This window comes from Geotrypetes seraphini, chromosome 6, assembly GCF_902459505.1.
Source record: "Geotrypetes seraphini chromosome 6, aGeoSer1.1, whole genome shotgun sequence".
Taxonomy (NCBI): Eukaryota; Metazoa; Chordata; class Amphibia; order Gymnophiona; family Dermophiidae; genus Geotrypetes; species Geotrypetes seraphini.
In genome coordinates, this window is record NC_047089.1 from 148,437,616 (window position 1) to 148,465,295 (window position 27,680).

The window sequence follows — 27,680 nt, forward strand, 5'->3', positions numbered from 1 at the left end:
TCCCCCGTCCCCCCTTGATACGCCTCTGCTTTCCGGTACTGTACTTGGGTTCCAAATGCTGAAGTCTCCATCAAAGCTCACTCCAGCCCATCCACACCCTCCCAGGCATTGAAGCACTGCCCAGACCATCCTCAACCAAAAGGCCATATACAGACACATACCGTGCAAGTCTGTCCAGTACTGCCCTTAGTTCATCAATATTTACTATTATTTTCTAATTCTCTGTGTTCATCCCACGCTTCTTTGAACGCCGTCACCGTTTTCCTCTCCACCACCTCTCTTGGAAGCACATTCCAGGCATCCACCACCCTCTCCATAAAGAAGAATTTCCTTACATTGCTCTTAAGTCTACCACCCCTCAACATCAAATTATGCCCTCTGGTTTTACCATTTTCCTTTTTCGGGAAAAGATTTTGTTCTACGTTAATACCTTTCAAGTATTTGAACGTCTGAATCATATCTCGCCTGTCCCTCCTTTCTTCTAGGTTATACATATTCAGGTCTTCCAGTCTCTTCTCATACATCTTCTGGTGCAAACCTATAATTTTTGTCGCCCTCCTCTTGACCGCTTCAAGTCTTTTTACATCCTTTGCCAGATACGGTCTCCAAAACTGAACACAATACTCCAAGTGGGGCCTCACCAACGACCAACAATGTACTGGGACATCAACACTTTTTTCCTTCTACTTGTTACGCCTCTCTTTATACAGCCCAGCATCCTTCTAGCAGCAGCCACCACCTTGTCACACTGTTTTTTCACCTTTAGATCTTCAGACACTATCACCCCAAGGTCCCTCTCCCCATCCGTGCATATCAGCCTCTCACCTCCCAGAATATACGGTTCCTTCCGATTATTAATCCCCAAATGCATTACTCTGCATTTCTTTGCATTGAATTTTAGTTGCCAGATATTAGACCATTCCTCTAACTTTTGCAGATCCTTTTTCATATTTTCCACTCCCTCTTCGGTGTCTACTCTGTTACAAATCTTGGCATCATCCACAAACAGGCAAACTTTTCTTTCTAACCCTTCAGCAATAATAATAATAATAACTTTATTCTTCTATACCGCCACAATCTTGTGACTTCTAGGCAGTTTACATTCAAGAGAGCTGAACATTCAGCGTGTTACAATATGCAGATAGTCAGAGGAAATACAGAGTACAGAAACTTTAAGAAAGCGAAAAATAAAATATACAGTTTGCTAAGAAATTTCCGAGGACCTATTTGGAAAAGGTCGCGAATTACAAAGGGGACATATTAGATGAAAGGTCCCGAATTACAAAATACAGTTTGAAATAGGATTTCAGAGGGGGCATATTGGGAGAACGGGAAAAGAAAAAAAGTGTTCGGTGAAGATAAAAAGATATTGAACAGGATCGGCATGAGCTGGGAGAGGGACCTTAGTTATAAGTGTTTGAGGACCTTAAGATTGCAAAACAATATGACAAAAGTAGTGGCTTTAGCCAGAAGGATGCTGGGCTGCATAGAGACTTCACCAGCAGAAAAAAGGAGGTGCTAGTTCTCTTGTACAAGTCACTGGTGAGGCCCCACTTGGAATACTGTGGTCAGTTCTGGAGGATGTAAGAAGACTTGAAGCAATCCAGAGGAAGGCAACAAAAATGATATTGGGATTGTGCTGAGAGATGTATGAGAAGAGGCTCGAATAACTGAATATGTATACCCGAGAGCAGGGGTAGGCAATTTCGATCCTCGAGAGCCGTAGCCAGGTCAGGTTTTCAGGATATCCACAATGAATATGTATGAGATAGATTTGCATGCACTGCCTCCTTGAGAGGCAAATATATCTCATGCATATTTATTGTGGATATCCCTAGTGCTCCCTAGTGCTCCCCAGTGAGTGCTTCTGTGATGCAAGATTTATGATGAAAAAGGTTGGAGTATTTTTATGCCTATGACTGACTTCATGGCAGCATTGCATTTCTTGTGATTATGACTGCCACTTTACTCTGAGGCTTTTTTCTCCACCTTGTTATAGTTGCAGAATTGGTTGTTATACGCTCACTCTGAGGTTCTCCATTGTCAACAGTATTTGATCACGTTACTGTTGTGCATACCATGAGTGAAAAGAATGCCATGCCTATGCCAAGGTATATAGGAGATTCTCACTTTCTGATTCACTGCTAATTTTTGTCTCGACATTTGCCTTGTTCCAACGAGAAATTTCTTCTGCAGTTTCATGACTTCTACCTTATTGTGTCTTTGGAACCCATAATCAAAACACATAGACATCCAAAAACCATCCTAAATCAGCACTTGGACATCACAATCGCCAGAACATCCAAAAGTACTGATAATCAAAACCGTCTTTCTGTGCATTTAGCAAGGTATTCCACCCTCTGTACATTTAGAGCACGAGACGAACGTGGTGGAGGCGTGTTATGGGTGGGCTTTGAGCAGGTTAGACATGGATGACTTGCTACGATAAATAATCAAACATTTTGCAAGACATCCTGGACAGAACTTATATGTGTGGAACTAGACCTGTTTTAGAAGGATCTAAGTGCCACAAAGGTGCCCCAACTGACCAGATGACCTTTGCATGCATCAAGGTAAGACATCCCCACACTCCCCCCATGCTCACAGACCTCCTCACACCCACAAAGATCAAAATACAAACATACATACCTGTCTTCAGAACATCAGCGCTTGGTATAGGAAAGCCTCGTAGAGCTGCACTCAGGTGTCTTAAGTAGCCTGGTGGGTGGGCTAGTGAACCAGAGAGAGGAGTAGCAAGTCCCATAGGCCACTCTAACTAGAAAATGACACGGTGGCTGTAACCCGTGGGTAACCGGCCGAAACAGTGGGGGGAAAACCAATGTTCACCGCGGCTATGGGAACAAGGCCATTCACCACCCCGTGGAGTGGTGAATGGCCTTGTCTCCGCAGTTAAGGAAGGGAACGCTCGCAGTCACCGATCGCACTCCCTCCCTCCATACTCCATCCGTCTGGGCATCTCCCTATCTCCCTCCCTTCCCCTTACCTTCGCGGCAGGCGATTTCTAAATTTTCTTTCTAGGAGCAGCCGGAGCCTCGAAGTTGCGTGTGGCTGCCGGAAAGGTCTCCTCTGACGCAACCGGAAGTGTTATACATTGCCAAGCAAAAAATTAGATCTTCAAGCCAAGTTTTCAGCTTCTTGGATTGGCAGGGGTTGGGAATGATGACAGTTTACAAACCTATAAACCAGGCTTGAAAGTCTTCTTTCTTTCTTTCTTTGACACATCAGTTTTTTCCTTTCATCCTTTGAGCTCACATTTCAATTGGACGAAATGTTAGGATTTGATTTCTTCAACCTCTTCACAACTATCTGAGGTTTCTCCTTCCCCACCCACTCTATTTTGTACCCCAGTCTATACTAGTCATTGTAATGAGGACTCCTTCCGGCTGAAGACTCAACTGAGGAATTAATGAACAGTCAGCAGATTACACTAATATTAAAAATGTTACTGCTCTATTGTATTTATTTATTGGGATTTATAAACTGCCTTTCCAGTACAATAGGTGAGACATTCTATACAGATGGGTAATGTCCCCATGGCCACGTGCCATCTGCGGAAGGAATCCACTCTGGATTTTTTCTCTGTGCCTCTGCTGTACTTCACTGTGCATTCTAGCTCCACCTACAGGTTTTTCCTTCTGCACGCGTGCCAGCAGGAGTGTGTTGTTCTGCTCTCTCTTCTTTATTATTTTATTCAATGTTTTTAGTCCTTTTTTTCAGGATTCTTGTGCTTGGAATGTTTCGTCAGCTTTGCCTACATTGAGAACACAAAGACTTCAGTCTGTAGCTGACAGACCAATTCCAGTGGGTACCTGTTAGCCAGACTGCATACTTTTCTTTGGAGCTCAGGGCCTTCCTTGAAGTTGTCTCACCTACTGTTAAGCAAGGGTCAAGTACAGGCTGTTAGGCACCCTTAGGAGGCTTGGCAGTGTCTTGCAGGGTGCAGGCTGTATCTTCTTACCTCCGCCATCCCGGTGCATGTCCATCGGTCTGCAGGGGTAGAGGTGCAGTCAGGCATAGGGTCTGACTGGCAGCCTGAAGATCAATATTGCAGAGGCATTACCAGCCTGAGGCAGTAATTCTCTGATCCAGCTACTTTTAGAGAGCTGAGGCAGGCTGCAGCATAATTCCACAAACAGGTCACAGTGAGCAATGTTTCTGCCTATCCCCCTGTGTTCCCCCACCTGAAAAATCCAAAAATTGCCGGTTTTATACTTTGGTAAGTGTAAAAAATATTGTGATTTTGGTGCAAATTTCATAGCAATGGTCATCTTGGATTTTTAGCGATCTTTTTTTTCAAAAGCTCCCTGCTTCTTCAAAACTGCAATTTATGCCTCAAAACTTATTGAGATGGAGTCCTTGGACTCTCCTGATGTCAATTATTTCCCGGATTTCACAAATTTAGCGCCTGAAGTGTTCTTGCGCCACATGCGATATGGTGTACCTGGGAGAGGTGGCAGTGTCCAGCTTAGCCTCCCCTGTTGAAGCAGGTGACCAAATGCTTGGCTATACCAGTGTGGTGACCTTTATTTTCAGAGCTTGGCATGGCTACTAATTCTGTGCGCCTGGCTACGGACCCTCTGCAACCTAAGAAATGCAAATTTAAGTCATCAAAGGGTGACTCTATGCCCCAGGAGCTGGAGGCTTTTTCTGAATTTATAAAACATTTGTGCAATGATTTTCAAAGCAAGCATTCTTGCCCTTTGCAGTCCCGCTCCACCTCAGATGCACCTATTACTGGCATAGCTTCTATGGACATGTCCTCCTCTGTCCTGCGCTGCCTGATCCTGATCTGGGGGATCCTGATGATGATCAGCTTGCTGACCCCTTATTTACAGGTGCAGCGCTTTCCGTGATAGGAGATCAGGGACTGTGTGCTGGATCTGGGGTTTTGGAACCTGGGGATGATTCCAAAGTTCTGTGTTTATTTAAGCCTGTGGCTTTGCAGGATCTTATTTCAGAGTCTTTGCAGGAGTTGAATTTAGTCACTCAGCTGTCTACGTCTACTACTTCTTCTTCCTGTCTTTGTGGTGTGCGCTCACAGTCTTCCACCTTTCCCTGGCACCTTGATATAAGCATTCTGATTTCAGAGCAATTTGATTCTCCGGAAGATGCTCTTAAGATAGCGAGGGCCATGTTTTGCTTGTATCCTCTGGCACTGAAGTGCCAACAGCTTCTGGGTCAGCCTAGGGTGGATTTTTTGGTTACACAGATGACTAAGTGCATCTCTCTATCCAGTGAAGGTTTTGTGGCGCTTAAAGATATGCAGGACTGCCATATGGATGTGGTCCTACGGAGACTTTTAATTATTAATCTTTTTTATTTTGAAAATTTTTACAGTGTAATAAATCTTACAACTAGCACAACTCAAGAAGACCAAACAGACAAGAACGTCTACTGTGTGGCTTCTTCACGGAGACTCAAAGATTTCAACAATAGCAAACCAAAAATCCACTTCCCACACCCCCCCAAGCAATCCAGTGTGCAGCTATTTTAGTCATAAAGACTGCTTCGGTGGCAATTTTTGTCACACGTACCTGTCTCAACTTCACACGTTGAAGAGTGAGGCTATGGTTCCTCCTCCTCAACTTCTTTTGGCTGGGTTAGATTATGTTGCTGGCATATTGTATGACCTTATGTGGGTTTTGACAAAGGTGTTGGCATATTCCATTTCCACTCACAGGATGCTCTGGATCAGACAATAGGCTGGTGATTTCACCTCCAAGGCTACTTTGGCTAGACTTCCCTTTAAAGGGGCAGTTATTGTTTGGCAAGGGCCTGGATGCCTCATGCTCTAAGACCCTGCCTGACATCAGACCCAGTACTTCTAGAGGTTCAGGTTGCTCTAATTTTCATTGATTCTGGTGATCCTGACCGTATGCAAGTTCCATGTTGCAGAGATTTTCCCAGGGCTCCTGGCCTAGGTATGCTGGCTACAGGCGGTCTTAGCCTTCCGCTTCCCATCCTGCACCCTCTGCCAAAAAGGCACAATGATGCCAGGCCAAGGGATGCTCCTCTTCAGCGTTCCTGTCTGCCTGGGTTCGCATTTTGTCCAACCAGTGGGTCTTGGACATTATCGGTCAGGCTACAAGCAGGAATAGTTTGCCAGGAAAAAGAAACATGAGGACAGTTGAAAAGTAGAACTGGAGCAAAGAACATACACTGAGATCAGACACTGCATCTATAATTCTTCATGTCTTTGGTGTTACCAGTAATATACTGCTTAATTAAATGACATGCATTTTATCAAATGTCAACAACTTGATAGGGTCTTGGCATCTTATAAGTGTTTCTACTAACTTTGGAATGACACAGTGCAGACAGAAACCTTTCCAAGATGGTGGCATCTTACAAATAAATATCTTAATAAGCATGGAAGAGCATTAAAAGTGTCTCAACAAGGGGCTTTATTTTTTATTTTTTTAATTTCAGACCCTCATGCCTTACATTTAAAAAATTATATCCGATTGCTTTCTTGTAAATATCAATTTTAATTAGTAAAGATGACACTAAGAACACCAAAAGAACATCATCAAAACATATATTTGCATACCTTTTTAAAACTGACATTTCCTATCATTTAAAATGAAAGGCCAGCATGGTCACATGTTAGACATTTGATAACTTATCAACCTCTTCATTAAGCTACGTTTAGGATTTGGTTAGATTGAAATATGAAAGGGCAACATAAAAGTTAAGGGTCCAGAAATCACTTCCCTTAATAAAAATTGTTCTAAGATTTCTTTAAAATAGGTGGGAGTTCTTTTACAAAGCTGCAGTAGAAAATGGCCTTAGCGTTGCAAGAAGCACATTACCATGAACAAAAATTAGCACATGAGCCCATACTGCCAGCTATCTTGAAGTTTGTAAGGGCTCATGTGCTATTCCTGTGTTAACTGAGTAGCACAGAAATGCCCACTTTCTACCCCCAGACATGACCCCTCAGCCAAAAAATAAAAAATATTTTTTAGCATGTTGGTAGAATGGACACATTTAAAACTTGTTATTCCAACAAATAAATACTTAAGAGAGATAGAGTAAATAACTAAATTCTCAAAGGAATATATAAATAACACAGAATTTAAATAAGCAAAATAAATACGCTAAATAATTTAATTACTTGTGCTCAGTGACATCAATATATAAAAACATAGAATATGACGGCAGAAAAGGGCCGTCGGCCCAACACGTCTGCCCACTCAAAACATAGAAACATAGAAAATGACGGCAGAAAAGGGCCATAGCCCATCAAGTCTGCCCACTTTGATGACCCGTCCCTTTAACTCTACACTCTTAGAGAACCGACATGGGCATCCCATTTTCTCTTAAAATCTGGCACACTGCTGGCCTCAATCACCTGCACAGGAAGCTCATTCCAATGATCAACCACTCTTTCAGTGAAGAAATACTTCCTGGTGTCGTTATGAAATTTCCCTCCCCTGATTTTTAGCGGGTGCCCTCTTGTGGCCGAGGGTCCCCTGAGAAGGAAAATATCATCTTCCACCTCGATACGGCCGGTGAACCCTCCCCTTAAAAGAACACTCCCTTAAGCAATTTTCCGAAGTGAACCCACATGTTTATCCCATCGTTTCTTGAAGTCGAGCATGTTGCTGGCGTCAACTACCTGACGAGGAAGTAGAGAATGACACGGTGACGGTTTACCCGCGGCCACCGCATTTAAGCCGCGGGTCACCGCCGAAAACAGGGAAGAAAACTAGCAGTCGCTGCGGTGACGGGGACAAGGCCATTCACCGACCGCGGAAACGGTGAACAGGTTTGTCCCCGCGGGCCAATGTACCCCCTTCTAGGAACCGCTATTTACCGCCCGACGCCCGATTCACCCCCCCAGCAGGACCGCTCGCACCCCCACCCCGAACGACCGCTCGCACGCGCTCGCACCCGCGATCGGAGCAAGAGGGAGCCCAAGCCCTCTTGCCCGGCCGACTCCCCGACGTCCGATACATCCCCCCCCCCGGCAGGACCACTCGCACCCCCACCCCGAAGGACCGCCGACTTCCCGACAATATCGGGCCAGAAGGGAGCCCAAACCCTCCTGGCCACGGCGACCCCCTAACCCCACCCCGCACTACATTACGGGCAGGAGGGATCCCAGGCCCTCCTGCCCTCGACGCAAACCCCCCTCCCCCCCAACGACCGCCCCCCCCAAGAACCTCCGACCGCCCCCCCAGCCGACCCGCGACCCCCCTGGCGACCCCCACGACCCCCCCACCCCCCTTCCCCGTACCTTTGGTAGTTGGCCGGACAGACGGGAGCCAAACCCGCCTGTCCGGCAGGCAGCCAACGAAGGAATGAGGCCGGATTGGCCCATCCATCCTAAAGCTCCGCCTACTGGTGGGGCCTAAGGCGCGTGGGCCAATCAGAATAGGCCCTGGAGCCTTAGGTCCCACCTGGGGGCGCGGCCTGAGGCACATGGGCCCAACCCGACCATGTGCCTTAGGCCGCGCCCCCAGGTGGGACCTAAGGCTCCAGGGCCTATTCTGATTGGCCCACGCGCCTTAGGCCCCACCAGTAGGCGGAGCTTTAGGATGGATGGGCCAATCCGGCCTCATTCCTTCGTTGGCTGCCTGCCGGACAGGCGGTTTTGGCTCCCGTCTGTCCGGCCAACTACCAAAGGTACGGGGAAGGGGGGTGGGGGGGTCGTGGGGGTCGCCAGGGGGGTCGCGGGTCGGCTGGGGGGGGCGGTCGTTGGGGGGAGGGGGGTTTGCGGCGAGGGCAGGAGGGCTGCAGTGCAGAACATAAGCCTTTCATTAAGACAATCCTGGTTCGCTTTTCCAAGTTAAAACAATTAGAAAAATATTTCTGGAGTGCTGTAATAAATTAAAATTAATAGTGCTCAGAACCCCCAAGGTAACTTCAGGCATCATTTTGAAGCTGGGGGGGGCGGTCGTTGGGGGGAGGGGGGTTTGCGTCGAGGGCAGGAGGGCCTGGGATCCCTCCTGCCCGTAATGTAGTGCGGGGTGGGGTTAGGGGGTCGCCGTGGCCAGGAGGATTTGGGCTCCCTCCTGGCCCGATATTGTTGGGGAGTCGGCGGTCCTTTGGGGGGAGGGATGTATCGGACGTCGGGGGGGGGGCATCAGGCTTTCAGGATGGGGACAGACCTTCAAGGGGGGACAGTGCAGGGAAGTCAGGGAATTTATATTAATTAATTTTTTCTCTGCGTGTTTTGTTTTTGTATAGTTATTAACTAATATTTAACTAAGTTTTAAAGAATGTTTCCTTTATACGTAAATAAAGAAAAGTGAATGGGATTGCAGTGGCGGTGACGGGGCGGTGAATGGGGTGGCAGTGGCGGTGACGGGGCGGTGAAGAGGATGGTGAGACGGGGACGGGGCGGTGACGGGGATGGTGAGACGGGGACGGGGCGGTGACGGGGATGGTGAGACGGGGACGGGGCGGTGACGGGGACCAATTTTTTCACCGTGTCATTCTCTACGAGGAAGGCCATTCCAACGATCAGCCACCCTTTCGGTGAAGAAGTACTTCCTAATGTCACCATGAAATCTCCCACCCTTGAGTTTGAGCGGATGCCCTCTTGTTGCTGTGGGACCCGTAAGAAAAAGGATATCTTCCTCCACCTCGATATGGCCTGTAATATATTTGAACGTCTCTATCATGTCTCCTCTCTCTCTGCGTTCTTCGAGAGAATATAGCTGCAGCCTGCTTAGACGCTCTTCATATGGGAGATCCTTGAGTCCTGAGACCATCTTGGTGGCCATTTGCTGGACCGATTCAATTCTCTTTACATCTTTTTGATAATGTGGCCTCCAAAACTGAACACAGTACTCTAGATGAGGTCTCACCATGGACCTGTACAACGGCATTATGACTTCAGGCTTTCGGCTGACAAAACTTCTTCAGATACAACCCAGCATTTGTCTAGCCTTGGCCGAAGCTTTCTCCACCTGAGTGGCCGTCTTCATATCTTCGCTAATGATTACACCCAGGTCTCGTTCTTCGACAGTTCTTGTTAAGGTTACCCCGTTCAGGGTGTATGTTCTGCTGGGGTTACCGCTACCAAGGTGCATAACCTTATACTTTTTGGCATTAAAGCTCAGTTGCCAAGTTTTAGACCATTGTTCCAGTAAAAGTAGGTCCTGCCTCATAGTGTCGGGCATGGTTGCAATGTCAACCACGTTGCATAGCTTAGTGTCATCGGCGAATAGTGTAATTTTACCTCGAACTCCCTGAGGCAGGTCCCGTACAAAGATATTAAACAGTATCGGACCCAAGACTGAGCCCTGCGGCACTCCACTGGTCACAGCCGACGTTTCTGAGGTGGTACCATTTACCACTACCCTCTGGAGTCTACTACTGAGCCAGTCTTTAACCCATGCAGTCAAAGTTTCTCCTAATCCCATTGCTTTCATCTTGTTTAATAACCTACGGTATGGGACACTATCAAAAGCTTTACTTAAGTCTAAATACACGATATCCAGGGATTCCCCCCTGTCCAGTTGTTTCGTTACCCAGTCAAAGAAACTTATCAGATTGGATTGACAAGACCTTCCCTTCGTGAACCTATGCTGCTGAGGGTCCCTCAGCTTCTCGTCATCTAGAATTGTATACAAAATGTTTTTAATCAACGTTTCCATAAGTTTACACACTATTGATGTGAGACTTACCGGTCTGTAATTTTCAGCCTCTGACCTGCATCCCTTTTTGTGGAGCGGAATGACGTTAGCAGTTTTCCAGTCCAAGGGGACTTTTCCCTTGTTTAGGGAAAGATTGAAAAGCTTGGATAACGGCTCTGCCAGGATATCTCTCAGTTCTCAAAATACTCTGGGGTGCAGATTATCCGACCTCATTGCTTTGTTCACTTTTAGCCTCGATAGCACGTAGTATACATTGCTCGCGGTAAATTCAAAATCTCAGAACGGGTCCTCCGAGTACACCCTTGTTTGCGGCTGCTGTCCGAATACTGGCGCCTCGCTGGTAAAGACCGAGCAGAAGTATCCATTGAGTAGTTCGGCTTTGTCTGAGTCCGAGTCTACATAGTTATCGTCAGGTTTCCTTAGGCGCACAATCCCGTCTGTATTCCTTTTTCTGTCACTAACATACCTGAAAAAGGATTTATCCTCTTTGTTTACATGCCTAGCTATATTCTCTTCCATCCGGAGTTTGGCATTCCTGACTGCTGTTTTAACAGTTCTAGATTTCACCAGATAGGCTTGTTTAGCTTCTTTAGCTTCCAGTCGTTGTTTGTAAGATACAAATGCTCTTTTCTTCTGCTTAACTAGTTCCGAGATCTCCGCCAACAACCATTGGGGTCTGTTATTTCTCCGTCGTTTACTCACAGTTTTTATGTAGAGGTTGGTTGCTTCCTGTAGGGTAGATTTCAGAGCCGACCACATTACCTCCACGCTGTCCGTTGTGTCCCGGTTTTGCAGTGCCTCATAGACATAATCTCCCATGCTCTGGAAGTTAGCTCCCTTAAAGTTAAGGACCTTTGTTGATGTATTTGACCTGGTGACTCCCTTCCTGAGGTGAAACCACACCATGTTGTGGTCACTGGAGGCCAATGCCTCACCTACCGAAACCTTTATGACACTGTCACCATTGGTGAGCAACAGGTCTAGGATCGCCTGATCCCTAGTGGGCTCCAGTATCATCTGTTTGAGGTGTGATCCTCGTATGGAGGCTAGTAGCCTCCTGCTGCCACTGGTCATAGCGGAAAGTTTGTTCCAGTCTACATCAGGCATATTGGAAGTCCCCCAACAGCACAGTGTCTCCACGCAGAGTGATGGTCTCAATGTCTTTGATTAGTTCTTTGTCTATCTTGTCTTGTTGTCTTGGAGGTCTGAATACAACACCAAGATACAGGCATTTGTCGTTGCCTCTGGCAAGGTTCACCTAGAGTGATTCCCCCGTATACTTGACGTCTATGATCCTGGTAACTTTGATGTCCTCTCTGATGTATAGTGCTACCCCTCCTCCGGTTTTGCCCTCTCTGTCTCGACAGAGCAAGTTATATCCTGGTATAGCCATATCCCAGTCATGGGATTCCAAGAGCCAGGTTTCCGTTATCACTACCACATCCAGGTCGGTATTTCTAATTTCTGTTTCCAATTCCAGAATTTTTTTGCCTAAACTACGTGCATTAGCATACATAGCCTGCCATTCTCTGTTTGTCCGTTCTGCATAGAGATTTTTCCGTTCGAGTTAGTTTGTCCCTCTCAGTATTGTCTTTGACGCAGATACTTACCTCAGACTCAAAGATGGAGTTATTTACCTTATGAGGATGAGAGTGGGTCCCCTCCCCCAGCTCTCCTAGTTTAAAGCCTTCCGGAGTAGGTGAGCCAGATGTCGTCCAAAGACGTTCTTCCCTCTTCTGGTCAGGTGTAGCCCTTCTGATCCCTGTAGTCCTTGAAGACCTCTCCGTGGTCTAAGAAGCTGAAGTTCATCTCTTTGCACCATCCACGTAGCCACTCGTTGGTCCTCTGGATTCGTTCTTCCCTAGCTCTCTCCTTGTCTTTCACTGGGAGGATGGAGGAGAAGACCACCTGGGCTTCCATCTGCTTCAGCTTCTCACCCAGGGTTCTAAAGTCTTCACGTATCTTCTCTGGGGAGTTCCTGGCGTTGTCGTTCGTCCCAACGTGGATAAGAAGCATCAGGAAGTAGTCTTGGGGCTTTATCAGTCTTCCTAAGCAGGTGGTGACATCTCGGATCCTGGCTCCTGGCAGGCAGCAAACTTCTCTTGATTGTGGATCTGGTCTACAAACTGGTCCCTCGGTATCCCGCAGCAGGGAGTCTCCGATGACAACCACTCTGCGCTTCTTGGGAGGGTGCTGGAAGGCACGAGAGATATATTCAACATTTACAACATGACACAGGCCTCCCAACCTCCATTAATACAATACATATTACCAGATGGTCTCATATAGATATAACATATATGGAAAAAATAAATTACTTATTTTAAATAAGTCAACATGTGCTCTTGAGGTTTGATTGTAATCCAAATGGAGGGCACTGAACAAGTCCTTAACCAGCTGGTAAAAAGAAAGTTCCATGTGCTGCCAAGTCCCAGTTTCTTCACGAAGTGATTTGAAAGTGCAAGTGCTTGCTTTGGATTGACTATATATTTATTGGATGATGAACTTATATGAATGATGAACTTGGACTTTTATTGATGCATCTGACAACTTTGTTGATAGCTTTGTTTTCCTTGGGTTAACAGCTCTGACAACTTTGTTTGGGTCGACAGCTTTGTTTTCCTTGGATCCCTCATTGATTACAGTGGAGGATTAACGGCAGAGATCAAGCGTTGATTAGCACTAGGATGTGCAGCCATGCTGAACCTGGACCAGATATGGAAGTGCAAGGACATCTCAGTTACCATCAAACAAAGACTGATCACTGCCATTGTGTTCCCAATCGCAACTATGACTGTGAGACATGGACATTCCCGAAAGCAGATAGAATAAAAATTGACTTCGAACTGAGGTGCTGGAGAAAACTTCTACAAATACCCTGGACAGCTAGGATCACCAACAAAGATGTTCTTGATCATAAAAACCCAGAGTTGTCCCTGGAAGGCAAAGATTACCAGAAAGAAACTGACCTATTTTGGACATGTGATAAGAGAAAAATTAATTAGAAAAGGAGGTACTACTCTGACTGGTCAGTGGTACAAGGAATCAGGGGAGACCAAAGGCCCATTGGCTGGATATATAGAAATATGATGGCAGATAAAGGCCAAATGGCCCATCTAGTCTGCCCATCCACAGTAACCAATATCTCTTCCTCTCTCTAAGTGATCCCATATGCCTTTTCCATGTCTTTTGAATTCAGACATGTTCTCTTTCTCCACCACTTCTTCCGGGAGACTGTTCTATGCATCTTCCACCCTTTCTGTAAAAAAAAGTATTTCTTTAGATTACTCCTGAGCCTATCACATCTTAACTTCATCCTATCTCATTCCAGAACTTCCTTTCAAATGAAAGAGACTCGACTCATGCGCATTTATGCCACATAGGTATTTAAACATATCTAGAAACAATACTAGCAATAACAATCTAAATAGATAAATAACTGCAGCAAAAAATGTTGAAAAAATGTTATAAGCCAAGTGGTGGCACCATTGAGCCAAATTGTGGACGGAATAGGAGGGAATTCCCTGAAGCAGCCATTCATTGGTGAAACAAGTGCCTTGTTGGATTTGGACATCGGTTCCTTGTCTTCACTTCAATGCTAGAAATGTGACCGTAGGAAGATCTTTGCGTTTTTGGATTGCGGTCCTGGCTTACATCAACAGCTGTGAAGATAAGTGTAATCTTCCTGAAGGTTCTTTTTCCTGTTCCCTGTGCACAGTGGTGAAATATTTTCCTATTTTGAAAGATTACATTTAGAGAAGTAGTGGATTTTTTTTGCCTATGATACAGATTAAGAACGGCTAAAAAACTCATTGGGTTGCCGTCTGCATATAAAACTAGTTGAGGCTTTTTTCTCCACTTAAATGGTTTTAAAAAGGATATTTCCACCACTTGGCTTATAACATTTTTGCAACATTTTTTGCTGCAGTTATTTATCTATTTAAATGTCTCTATCATAACTTCCCTCTCCCGCCTTTCCTCTAAAGTATACCTATTAAGATCTTTAAGTCAGTCCCCATATGCCTTATGACAAAGACCATGCACCATTTTAGTAGCCTTCTTCTGCACCCACTCCATCCTTTTTATATCTTTTTGAAGATGCGGACTCCAGAATTGTACACAATATTCTAAATGAGGTCTCAGCAGAGTCTTATACAGGGGCATCAATACCTTCTTTTTCCTACTGGCCATACCTCTTCCTATGCACCCTAACATCCTTCTAGCCTTTGCCGTCACCTTTTCAACCTGTTTGGCCACCTTAAGATCATCACATACAATCACAACCAAGTCCCACTCTTCTGTTGTGCACGTAAGTTCTTCACCTCCTAAACTACACTGTTCCTTCGGGATTTTGCAGCCCAAATGCATGATCTTGCATTTCTTAGCATTAAATTTTAGTTGCAAAATTTCAGACCATTTTTCAAGCTTCGCTAGGTCTTTCTTCATGTTATTCACACTATCCGGCATGTTTACTCTATTGTAGATTTTGGTATCATCTGCAAAGAGGCATATCTTACCTGACAGCCCTTCAGCAATATAATTTATAAAAATGTTAAAAAGAACAGGCCCGGGGGTCACGTGATGCCGCGTTACTGAGCGGACGTGCCTCTGCACAGCTCCGGGCCAAGCGGCGTTAAATTCTGCTGTTAAGCACACGAACACTGTCGGGCACTTATAATTCTTTCACCGCTGAACTCCCGAGGCGGCAGGGCGCAAGCGGAGCTTCTTTTCAAAGGGTCCTGCACGTAGTATGACGGCGAGACCGCAGCGGGACACACGAGGGAAGGTGAGGAACACCGAGTCCAAGATGGCGGAGGGCCCCGAGGTGCCTGTGTTCACCATTCAGGCAGCAGCGATTCAGGAGCTCACCAAGTCACTCACCCTAGTTATGGAGGACAAACTGGCAAAAATACAAGCCTTCATGAAAGACTTTAGGGAGACGCTTGAGACTCATGCAGGCAGGCTGCAAAGAGTGGAAGACCATGTGGCCCAGCAGAAGACCGCACAGCGAATTTTGAAGAACATCTCCGAGTCCTGGAGACCGCTAAAACTGCCTGCCTCGACCGCTTGGATGACCATGAGAACAGAAACCGCAGCAATAATTTATGATTTATTGGGCTGCCAAGCACTATTTGAGACGTTGACTTGCGGGCCTGCCTAGAAAAATGGTTGCCGGATATCCTGGAGCTGGGCGCCTCGGGGGAGAAAGTACTCATTGAACGCGCTCACCGTGTGGGGAGTCGGAGAGAAAATGAACAGCGGCCCCGACCAGTCCTTGCCCGATTTTTGAACTTTGCCATGAAGGAGCGGGTTCTCGCTCACTTTCGGCGGGGGACTGGTTTCCAATACGAGGGACAGAAGATCTTAGTCTTCCAGGACTTTTCTCCCCAGGTATCATCCAAGCGCAGGGCCATGGCGCCTCACTGTAACACCCTTTACCAGCGTAACATCCGGGTGTCCCTGCTGTATCCCGCCAGAGCTCGTGTGTCCTTTAACAACAAGGTCCACTATTTTGACACCCCAGGCGAGCTCGAGCGCTTTATTCAAGATCTGCCGGCGCCTCCGAGAGTGGGACCTGGGAATGCCTGACTACCAACCCTCTGTTCTACCTTTAGTATCCTGGCTCTTGGTGGGGGGAGCGTGCAGTGTTCTATGCGACAGTGATTTGAGGAGCTTGAGCGGTGTTTTTCTCTGGACTCACCCCACCATCTTCTACGAACACTGAGTGTCCCTCATTTTGCTGAAGTTCCTCCCGGATTTCCCTGCTTCGCTGTGGGGGACTCGATGAGACCATCGTTGGTTGTGGGGGCGCTTTGACCTCTCACCTACCCGGCGCCTTGCTGCCCGCTGGTTTGCTGGAGTTTCATCCTTTGCGAACCCGGCGGAAGTGTGAACGGGTGCTGATTGCTTGGGGGGCTTCACTCACTCTTTTTCTCTCCTTGGCCGTGGAGAGGTTCCATCTGGATTCCGGGGTGTGGCGGGTGCTGACGTGATGGAGCCCAGTGGTGCCACTTTACTGCTGGTCTGCTTTTGGAGCCGGCACCCTTGGCCTCTTTAGCCCCCTGGCATCTTGTACCCTTAGGCTTCGAGTTCCCTCGGCCTGTAGACCGAGTGACATGGGGAACTGCCGGGGCTGGAGAGCTACCAGCGGGTTGCTGCTTTCTCTCCCCTGTAGTATATACACCACTACACTGTGAGCCTTGATTAATGTGCATTTTCTGCTGTTTCTGTTATGTATTATGAGGGCTTGGCCCGGAGTTGTACTTTGTACTTTGTCTTTGTACATTTGGGTTAGCATGGGTTTCTGTGCTGGGATTGGGAATGGGGAGGGACCCAGGAGGGGGGGTTGGCAGGGACAGAATGAGTGTGTGATTGCTGGTATGACTGGGGTATGTATGGGGTGTATGACTGGGGTATGTATGTCTGTATGTATGGGTTTTCTCTTCAAGGGCTTAACTTTACTTCAGGGCGATGTATTACTATATTTTCTGAGTGGGTGGAGGCATTGGCTGGGACGGCCTCCCCCACTTCTGTTCTGGTTATCTTCCTTGATTCTTCTATGTATCACTGCTCTGCTAAATGGTGCAACTGCATGTTAAATCTTTAAATGTTGATGGGATACACTCTCCCATCAAACGCACAAAAATTTTAGCATATCTTAAGCATAAACACACAGACATAGCATTCCTGCAGGAAACCCACCTGAACACTACGGAACATGGGAAACTGCGTAGGGGCTGGGTGGGTCAGGTATACTCTGCATCATTTACAACTCGGAAATGTGGGGTGGCTATCCTCATCCACAAGAACATACCCTTCCACCTGCATAACCAAATTGTTGACCCCAATGGGAGGTTTCTTATTCTGGTGGGTGAACTATGGGGCAAACCATTAGTTTTGTGCAACATTTACGCCCCTAACACTTACTCTCATGCTTTCTTTACATCAGTGGTGGGTCATTTGGCGCCCCTCCTGCCTCAGCCGGTTATACTGGGAGGCGACTTTAATTTTGTGGCACACCCTCAGTGGGACCGCAGGCCAGCTAAGCTGGTGCCAAAGGGCCATTTCAACAAGGGGGTACACTTCCTTATTAAGGAGTTAGGATTGCTGGATTCTTGGCGTACACTGCATCCCACCGAATTTGACTTCTCTTTCTACTCTCACCCTCACTCGTCTCACTCCCACATTGATTACTTTCTCATCTCTGCTTCTCTCTTTCCGAACCTGTCGGATGCGAGCCTGTCGCCACCATTAGTATCGGACCATGCTCTTATGGGCCTAGACTTACATTTTGGGTCCCAAGCCGCGGGACGGGTCTGGCGGATGTCCCCTTTCCTTTATAAGGATGCGGAGTTTCGAGAATTCTTTCAAAAATGGTGGGATGTCTTCCATAACACTAACTCAGTGGCAGACGTGGACCCCGTTGTTTATTTGGAGGCGGCTAAAGCGGTTATGCGAGGACATATCCTGGCTTACTCGGCGTCCCTGAATAAAAAGAGAGACGGGGAGCTACTGGATCTGTCGCGGGACCTTGCTGGCTTCCGATCTCTTCACATCTCCCGACTCGATAATGACTCCAAACAGGCCATGTGCGCCGTCAAAGAAAAGATCAATCTTCTCTTGGAGCAAAGAGCCAGACGTAATATATACTGTTACAAATACAAACTTTACCGCTGGGGGGATAAAACAGGGAGGTTGCTGGCTAACCTGGTGCGCCCACACAAAACTCGTCATACTATTACTTCTATTAAAGATAAACAGGGCGTCACGCATGTCACTCATTCAGCTGTCACGGAGCAGTTTGTGCAATTCTACTCCGATCTGTACGCAGCACAACCCTATGACGCGGACGCTAGCGATAAGTTTTTTCAGGGTCTTTGTCTCCCCACCTTGACAGAGGACCAAAGTCTCGCTCTTAATGGACCTATCTTGGGAGAGGAAATGCAGGTTGCTATTAAAAAGCTCAAGCTAGCTAAAACGCCGGGCCCCGATGGCTTCGGGCCGGAATTCTATAAGTTACTAGATCCACCAGCTCTATCCTCCCTACAACAATACTTTATGGGACTGCGTAGCTTTACTCCCCCAGGTGATTCTCATAATAGAGCACATGTTATTGTTCTCCCCAAGCCCGGGCACCCGCTAGACGCTTTAGGGTCTTACCGCCCTATTTCCCTTCTTAACCAAGATGTGAAACTTTTGGCTAGTATTCTGGCGGCGCGCCTCAATAAATTCTTGCCCACACTCATCCACGAAGACCAAGTCGGTTTCGTACCCGGCAGACACGCGTCCATGAACCTACTGAGGGTGCTCGCAGTGTTACAACACCCTCGAGCCGTCTCTGACAGGGCGCTCATCACTAGCCTGGACGTAGAAAAGGCGTTCAACATGGTCTCTTGGCCACATCTCTTTAGGCCGCTTGGCCGCTTCGGGATCCAGGGGGACTTCCTCGCATGGTTGCTGGCTCTATATCATCAGCCAACATCGCACCTCTTAGTGAATGGTGGAGTTTCTTACCCCTTCCCTTTGGGTCGGGGCACGCATCAGGGCTGCCCCCTTTCGCCCCTCCTTTTTCTTCTCTCGCTTGAACCTCTGGCAGCTCGAATTTGTCAAGATGCACGGTTGGAGGGTCTTAGGGTGGGCAACAACGAATTTCACATAAGTATGTTCGCTGACCGGAATATGCCTGCTCTGATGTCCATAATTCGAGCCTATGGTGTCTTCTCAGGTTTGAAAATTAATTTCGATAAGACGGAGGCTCTATTGTTAGGGGGTTCGCCAACGGAGCCTTGGTGCAGAGGCCTTGGCGTGGGTATCGCCCCGGGAAAGTTGAAATATCTCGGTATCATGCTTTACCGAGACCCACGCAAGTTGTACAAGGCTAACATTTCTGCCACCATCAGACGGATCAAAACTCTCTGTCTTAAATGGCAATCGCTGCCTCTCTCGCTCTTAGGGCGTGTGGCCTTGGTCAAAATGGTGATGTTCCCGAAATTACTCTACCCACTGCAAACTATACCTGTTTGGATTTCCCGCTCGGATGAACGCGCCTACCAATCCATCATTTGCGCCTTCGTGTGGAGGGAGAAGAAAGCACGTATTAACTCAATTAAATTGTCCCAGAGCCGAGACCGAGGGGGCTTTGGTCTGCCCGCTCTGCGAATCTACAACGTTGCCGCGCTCCTTCATTGGATTCATGAGCAATTGGTATCTTCGCGCCAATATTCCCCTGAATCTTTACTCGAGGACTGCTGCCTGCCTTGGTCCTTCTCTTCCTTTCTTCATGGAGCGCGGGGAGGGGACGCGAGGCCCCGTTCCGCTATTTTGCCTTTCCTCCTTCCTTTCAAACGGGCGTGGCGCTGGTGGCGTACTCTCCAGAACCGGTTGCCCACTGTATCCCCGTTTCTTTCTCTTCTACGTAACCCCGATTTTGCTTCTGGAACGGGGGGCCTGGCGGGACTGGGGGACCGCACTGCACGCACCACGACTGTGGGTGATGTCTTGGAACTGGGAGGGGGGAGTTCCCCTCCTTTGCACAACTGCGGACAGCTTGGCGAATACCACCCGCGCACATGTACACTTTTTTTGCAAATTCACCACTATTTTCACTCTTTAGTGCGTGCTCATGGGGATCGATGGAGATATGGCCCTTTGGATCTGGTTTTCCTTTCCACACCCACTGCTTCTAACAAAATTTCTACCTGGTGGGGAGGGATAGCTCTGGGGAGGGATGTCTCCATATTCTGGGGGGAGAATGGTCTACTGAGCTGGGGATGTCTGTTTCCATACACAATCTCAGGCTCCTCTTTCAAACACTTTACTTGCATGTGAAGGCCGCGGGCCTGCAGGAAACACAATATAAAATATTGCATCGGTCTTATATCACTAGAGCCCGGGGCTGTCATATGGGATTGTGGCGTGATGATATCTGTTCCAAATGTAACTCTCATAGGGGTGATTATGTCCACTCGTTCTTTGCTTGTACCAAACTGCATTTCTGGGACTCTGTGAAGCTCTGTTTAGCGAACATCCTACAGTGCACAGTGCCTTGGAACCCTATTGCACTGTTGATGGGAGATGTTACTGACCTCAAACAGCAAGGCATGGACTTTCCCTCTCATAAGTACCTGCTGCATGCGATCCTTGTGGGCAAACAACTCATCCTGAAATATTGGGCTGCTGAGGAGGTACCGACATATAATATGTGGATATCCCGGATGCATTTGCAAGTAAGCTTTGAACTGGACACTTATGCCTCCCGACCCCAGGCTCACTGGAAACTTTATTGCTCATTCTGGAGGACGACCTTAACCCAGGTTGCCTAGACACTTTGTAGGTTTGGTTCATGCACTGGATGTTCATGTTTACGCTTCATTTATATCTTTTCTATCTTGTATTTTGTTCCCTTTGTTCGTTCTGCCACGGGTTAGAGTGTCAGAGCATTTGAGTATTTGAGTTTTTGCATTTTGAATTTTGAATACCAATGCGCCTTTGCCGTGTGAGTTTGAAAAGTGAGTGTGAGTCTGTGAGTCTGTTGAGATAAATATGGAGTGATTGGCGGTTTGCATGATTTGTCTGGGGTGTGAATGATCAGAGGATGCAATGGATCATTTGGGGATCCAAGATGTTGAGGTTTCTCTTAATTGAAAATATAGGCGAGAGGCGCTGGGAGGCGTACTGTTCTCTCTCACAGCTAGTTCTAAGTTCTTAGCGGGAGTGCGTTACATCAATTTAATCTGCAATCCCATGATTCTGTGTGCTTCTGCCTTTGCACAGTGTTACGATGTATGGCACTGCATGATCTCTGCTATGTTTTCCTGTGCACCAGTATTGCCTTTGTATTGTAGACGGCAGTGGCTGTCCCATTGTTTCTTGTCTTAATAAACATGATATTTAAAAAAAAAAAAAAAAAGAACAGGCCCAAGAAGAGAACATTGAGGCACACCACTGGTAACGTCCCTTTCGTCAGAGCAATCTCCATTGACAACTACCCTCTGCCATCTTCCACTTAACCAGTTTCTGACCCAGCCTGTCACTTTAGGACCCATCACAAGATCACTCAGTTTATTTATTAGACATCTGTGTGGAACACTGTCAAAGGCTTTGCTAAAATCTAAATACACCACATCTAGCGCACTCCCTTTACCCAGTTCTCTGGTCACCCAGCCAAGGAAATTGACAAGATTTGTCTGACAAGACCTACCTCTAGTGAATCCATGTTGCCTCTGGTCCTGTAATCCACCGGGCTCTAGAAACTTCAACATTCTCTGTTTTAGAAGTGTTTCCATTAATTTGCATACCACAGAAGTCAGACTTACTGGCCTGTAATTTCCTACTTTTAACTTACTTCCACCCTTCTCCAGTCCTCTGGTACCACTCCCGACTCTAGACAAGCATTAAAAAGTTCAGTCAGCGGAGCCAGAAGAACTTCTCTAAGTTCCTTCAGCACTCTCGGATGTACATCAACTGGCCCCATCCCTTTGTCTACCTTTAATTTAGCTAGTACCTCAGTAACACAACCCTCTGAAAATAGATCAGATTCTTCCATGCCTACATCCCTATTTGCATTTGTCTTCTGCATTCCTGCTCCTGGATCTTCAGTCATGAACACAAAACAGAAATATTTATTAAGCAATTCAGCCTTTTCTTTATTAGCTTCTACATATTCTTCCCCTTCACTTTTGAGTCTCACAATGCCACTTTTGCACTTCTTGCTATCACTGATATATCTAAAAAATGTCTTCTCGCCGTTTTACCATGTCAGCTATTTTTTCTTCCATTTGTATCCTTGCTTTCCTGACTACTCGACAAGCTTCTTTTAACTTTTCCAGATATTTTTGCCTGTCTTCCTCTTTCTACGATCTTTTGTAGATTATGAAAGCCAACCTCTTACTCTTTCTCTTTTCAGATACTACTTTTGAGAACCAAAGCAGCCTTCTGTTCCTCTTACTTTTACTTACTTGCTTCACAAAAAGATTTGTTACCTTTACAATAACTCCTTTCCATTTTGCCCACCGTATTTCTGCTTCTTCCAGACGTACCCATTCATACAACAATTCCTTGACTTAATCCCCTATCCAAACAAAATTAATTTTTTTAAAGTCTAGAACTTTTGAATGAGCCTTCTCTATACCCATCTTAATATTAAACCATACCATGCAGTGATCACTGGATGCCAGATGATCACCCACTGTAACATCAGAAAGACTTTCCCTGTTTGTAAGCTCTAAGTCCAGTATGACGCCCCATTCCATGTGGGTTCCATTACCAACTGTTGGAACAGTTCTCCTTGTAGAGAATCCAGGATCTCCCTTCTTCTAGAAGACTCCGCAATAGGCATACCCCAGTCAATATCCGGCATGTTAAAATCACCTGTTATTAAAATTTCCCCTTTTTTAGATATATTTTGAATGTTTACTATTAAACCTTTGTCCACTTCTTCCATCTATGAAGGAGGTTTATATATCACACCAATGTAAATATATTTACCTTTCCCTCTTTCCAAATTGATCCACAGTGCCTCTTCCTTGCCCTGCAGATCCTGTAATTGTGTGGCTTTAATATGATCTTTAACATAAAACGCTACTCCCCTTCCTTTTCTTCCTACCCTGTCTTACTTGAACAGATTGCCTGATATAACTACATCCCATTCATGGTTCTCCGTGAACCATGTCTCTGTGATTGTCACTATATCCAACTCATCTTCTTCTATCACAGCTTCTAGATCAGAATCTTGTTTCCCGTACTTCGAGCATTATTATATACTGCTTTCCGGACATTGCCCCCTTTTCCCATCCATGTAGAAGTATTCAGTGATTTACTTATCTGAGTGCTTGTACTTACCCTGGGGCTTTGATCACCCTGTCCCATCACTTCTAGTTTAGAGCCCTCTGCTGTAGATTAGCCAGCCTGCTGCCGAAGACACTTATTTCCTTCTTTGATAGATGGATACCATCCCTGCTCAGCAGCCCTTGGAAAATCATGAAGAATGACTCAGAAATGAACATCAAGCAATTGCAAGAAGCCATGGAAACAGGGAAGCATGATGAGGACTGAATGGATAGTAGTCATATATAATGGCAGCAAAAAACCAATTGAACTTATTAGACTACCCCAGTTTTTCTTCTTTGCTTCCAAGTCTCTGCCAGTGCCTACACCGACTTTTCCTTCACAGTCTCCTGTCTCATCTCTAGCTGACTCAGAACAGAACATGAAATCGGTGTGCAACATCTTTTTTTAAGAGCTCTATTAGTGCCCCTATCTCCTTCTGCTACAAATTCAGTCACATGAACCACCACCCTACCAGTCCACTATCCAGAGAAGTACTTCCTCTGGTTCCCGCAACAGTCTCTTGCCTCAAGATTTTAAGCAACACAGTCACATGATGCCTCTCACATTGCACATTTATGACTCCTGTAATCTGCCCCCTTTGGCAGGATCATGCAGTTTGAGTGACGTGGGCTGCACCTGGGGAGGCAATGATGGTAGCTATTCTTTACTGGCTGCTTCTTTTTTAAAGTCAGATGCAGCAGGCTGCAGCTCTTTTTAAATAAAGTTTTAAAATACTGGCTGTTTCAGGTTACAGGCAGCAGGGCCCAATCACTGAATTACTAAAACAGAACAGGACTAAGTGGAAATGAGACGGTCTCCTGCTTCTACAAAAACTGTAGCATACTACTGTATGTGCATGCCTAATTTGCCTAGTTCTTCTACTGTCCCTGGGCCAAATGACCAAATCTTAAAAAAAAAACAAAAAACAAGTAATGAAAAACATATTGGAGTCGATACTGAAAGTGATTTAACCATTCAGGGGCCATTTCTGGACAGTTAAATCACTTGTTCGGCTCTTAACTGACCAAATAATTGCATAAATAGGACTGCATGAATGACAGTCCTGTGTTTTTGCTAGGTCCATATACATGGATATTCAATGCTGAAGTCTAGACATGGCCCAGCATTGAATTTCCAGGGATAGCACCAGGGGTTGTGAGTAAAACGCTGATCGCTGCTGGCTGAATATCAGGCCCATTCAGACTATCAACCTCATAATAATGTAGTGATATTTTTGCAGTGTCTGTACCACAAAAATTATTTAACGATATGTCAAAAGTACAAACATTTGAAAGACATAAAAATTAGCAGTGGATAAAAGGTTAAATTCCAAGAAGAAAACTAATGGTTTCTTTTCTTTCAGGGATCTTGTTCTCATTGGTGGTGGTGATGTATGTCATTTGGATTCAGGCGATGGCTGATCTGGAAAACTACATGAATTCCCATAAAAAAGATTGCCCACACTTTGCTGTATATGTTCATTATGGCTGGTCCTTTATACTAGCTTCCATTGGAATATTTTTCTCTTTGATAGCAGGGATGCTTTTCCTGCTAGTGGGACACACCATTCAGATTCACACTAGCTAAGCACGAAGCTAGTAGCGTATACCGTTATCTTGGTCAAGGTATAAACTGGGACATCATTTGTATATTATCTGTATAATTTTGGACTTGACATTTTCTTAAGAAAGTGGTTTTTCCTATTAGATTCTTTCAGTTCTTTTTGGAACCAGTTGGTATCTTTCTGTGTATGTATAGTATGCATTGTACTGTCATCTCAAGCACAACCAGAGTAAGATTAAACTCTTTGTTGGGCACTAGCAAACAAGTACACCCCCTTCCCCCATTCTGATATAAATACATTTTAAACCTTCCACAAATTGGTCACTGTGGTTCTGACTGTAGAGGAAAACCAGAAGAGGAGAAAGCAACAGGTAAGAAACACTGCTCTCTGATTCCTTCTGTCCACTGCAGGACAATGCAACAAGGTAGATAGAATAGAGAAAACTCTGCAAGTAGGGTTACCATATGGCTCCAGAGAAAAGAGGATGGATTGAAACATCTGAATTTTACTTCCATTGCTTTCAATGGAAGTAAAAGCTGGATGTCTCAATCTGTCCTTTTTCTGGAGCCATATGTAGGGTTACCAGATTTTCCAAATGGAAAATCTAGACCCATGGCCCCGCCCCCTCAACCTGCACAAGCAATGAGCAACGTCAGGACGGCATTCACGCATGCGGGGATGCAACGTGACGATGTCACCGTGTTGCATGTGTGAATGCCGCCCCAATGTCGCTCGTTGCCAGAAGCTTTTCAAAACCCGGACAAAGTGCCGGGTTTTGGAAAAGCCATCCAGATCCCCGGACATAGCCTCAAAAGGAGGACATGTCCATGGAAATCTGGATGTCTGGTAACCTTAGCCATATGATAACCCTATCTGCAAGCAGCTATGATTCTGGTCCTTCTTCCCCCTTATTTCTGCTAGCAGTTGATTCATCGGGGGAAAAATCTGCCTTACGAACCACATTGCTAAGAGGGCCCCACCTCCAAAATATTTGAGCCTTAAGTATTTCCTTAGTTTGCCCAGGCCTTAATGCTGTCATGACTAAAACATTGACAAAAATATAACTAGAAACAAGACTTCTCAATATATAAATCAAATAATAAGACTTGAATATAAATATTGAAAATATAATGCAATTTTTCACATACTATAGGAGCTACGGCTCTTGGTCGGATTACACAAATCTGAGTGTATGTGAAAAATTGCATTATATTTTCAACATTTATACTCAAGTCTTATTATTTGATTTATATATTGAGAAGTCTTGTTTCTAGTTATATTTTTGTCATTGACTTTGACCTCTCTCTTCTGTATATTTTTGAGAGCATTTTCCTCACTCCCTATTATTTTTGACTCTGACTAAAACATTGGCCAAATGAACAATGTTATGGAGAATGATCATGAAAGAAGAAACCAAGCATTTGAGAGAGTAGCTCATTCTTTTCTCATGCCTGTTACTTCCCTCAGAGCATGTCTTGCCTTAGCTTCTCAGCGTATAAATAGACTACAGTTGTTCATGTCATATGTCAATTCAGCAACACAACGCTATGAAAGATGAGTCAGTGGCTACTAAGTCAGAAGAAAATGTTATTTATGCAATAGCTTCTTTACTTGGATTTTATGTTACTGCTTGGAATTGTTTAAATTATAGCAGAGTGTACTGTATTTACTTGATACCTGCTTAGAAAGCCATGACCTGTGACTATATACTCAAACAGTAACATTTTTATCACATTTTGAGCCGGTTGTGTCATTTTCAATGGGTTAATAAAAAGCAGCCTTTTTATAAACCCTAGAACTGATCAAGAAATAAATATGTTCCAATTAATTTTCTTTGTAAATATATTTTCTACTGAGACAACAGTTGGAAGATAACACAGTTTAGGTTTAATAGTTAAAATTGTGCCTGTGGTAGTGTGGGCAGCTTGGCGACGCTGATCCTCCACAGCCAGAGAAAGGGATAAAGGTAAACAAAAACTCGTTATTGTTTTAACTAAATAGACCGAAGTATCTTACTGCACAGTCTTGCAGTGAAAGACTCTTGTAGATCAGTGCAAAGTCATCCCTGGGTTGGTATTAAGCTGAGCTTAGTATTAGGTTAAGCTGATATGTGGCAGCTGAAAGACAACCTTCAGTCCTGGACGTATAAGATTAGGACTCTTATGGAAAAGACTGTTCCTACCATAGCAGTCTCCTATTCTTTTAAGCACATGTAGTGTAGGTGTAAGCATTAGCAATGGCGTAGTGAGGAGAGGATGTGTCTGGAATGGTGGCAACCCCTTCCCTCTTCTCTACCCCCATCCTCTTCTCTGTCCCTCTGATCCTTCCCCGCCACCCCACCCTCCGCATGTGCGCCTTCCCTCCCGTTCTTCTTTAACTCTTCAACTGTATGAGCAGCATCTCCAACCTGCTGCCCGTGCTGGCCTCGGCTCTCCCTCAGATTGGAGATGCTGCTCGTGCTGGCGAAGAGTTAAAGAGGTACAAGGAGGAGGAGAGGTGCCGGCGTCCTCACCAAGACAGCACCCGGGACAGTCCTCCCCTCCTCACTCCCTTACTAAGCCACTGAGCAGAAGGGGAGTTTCCTTCTCTGGGCACATTTTTGGGTACTGTAGCCCTTCCTGAAACATCCCTGGTTCCCTGTTCTAGGCTTCCCTGAT

At 45.7% G+C, this 27,680-nt stretch overlaps 1 protein-coding gene across 6 annotated transcripts in view; it reads left to right on the forward strand.

Moving 5' to 3' along the window:
- Positions 1 to 26,847, forward strand: part of TMEM182 (transmembrane protein 182) — a 60,185-nt gene extending 33,338 nt beyond the window's left edge. For all 6 annotated transcript variants that reach the window (XM_033949195.1, XM_033949197.1, XM_033949194.1 and 3 more), the window contains one exon: positions 24,823 to 26,847. In XM_033949195.1, coding sequence (XP_033805086.1) covers positions 24,823 to 25,046 — 224 coding nt within the window. In that variant the 3' untranslated portion in view covers positions 25,047 to 26,847. The remainder of the gene's footprint in view (positions 1 to 24,822) is intronic.
- Positions 26,848 to 27,680: the final 833 nt, after the last annotated feature.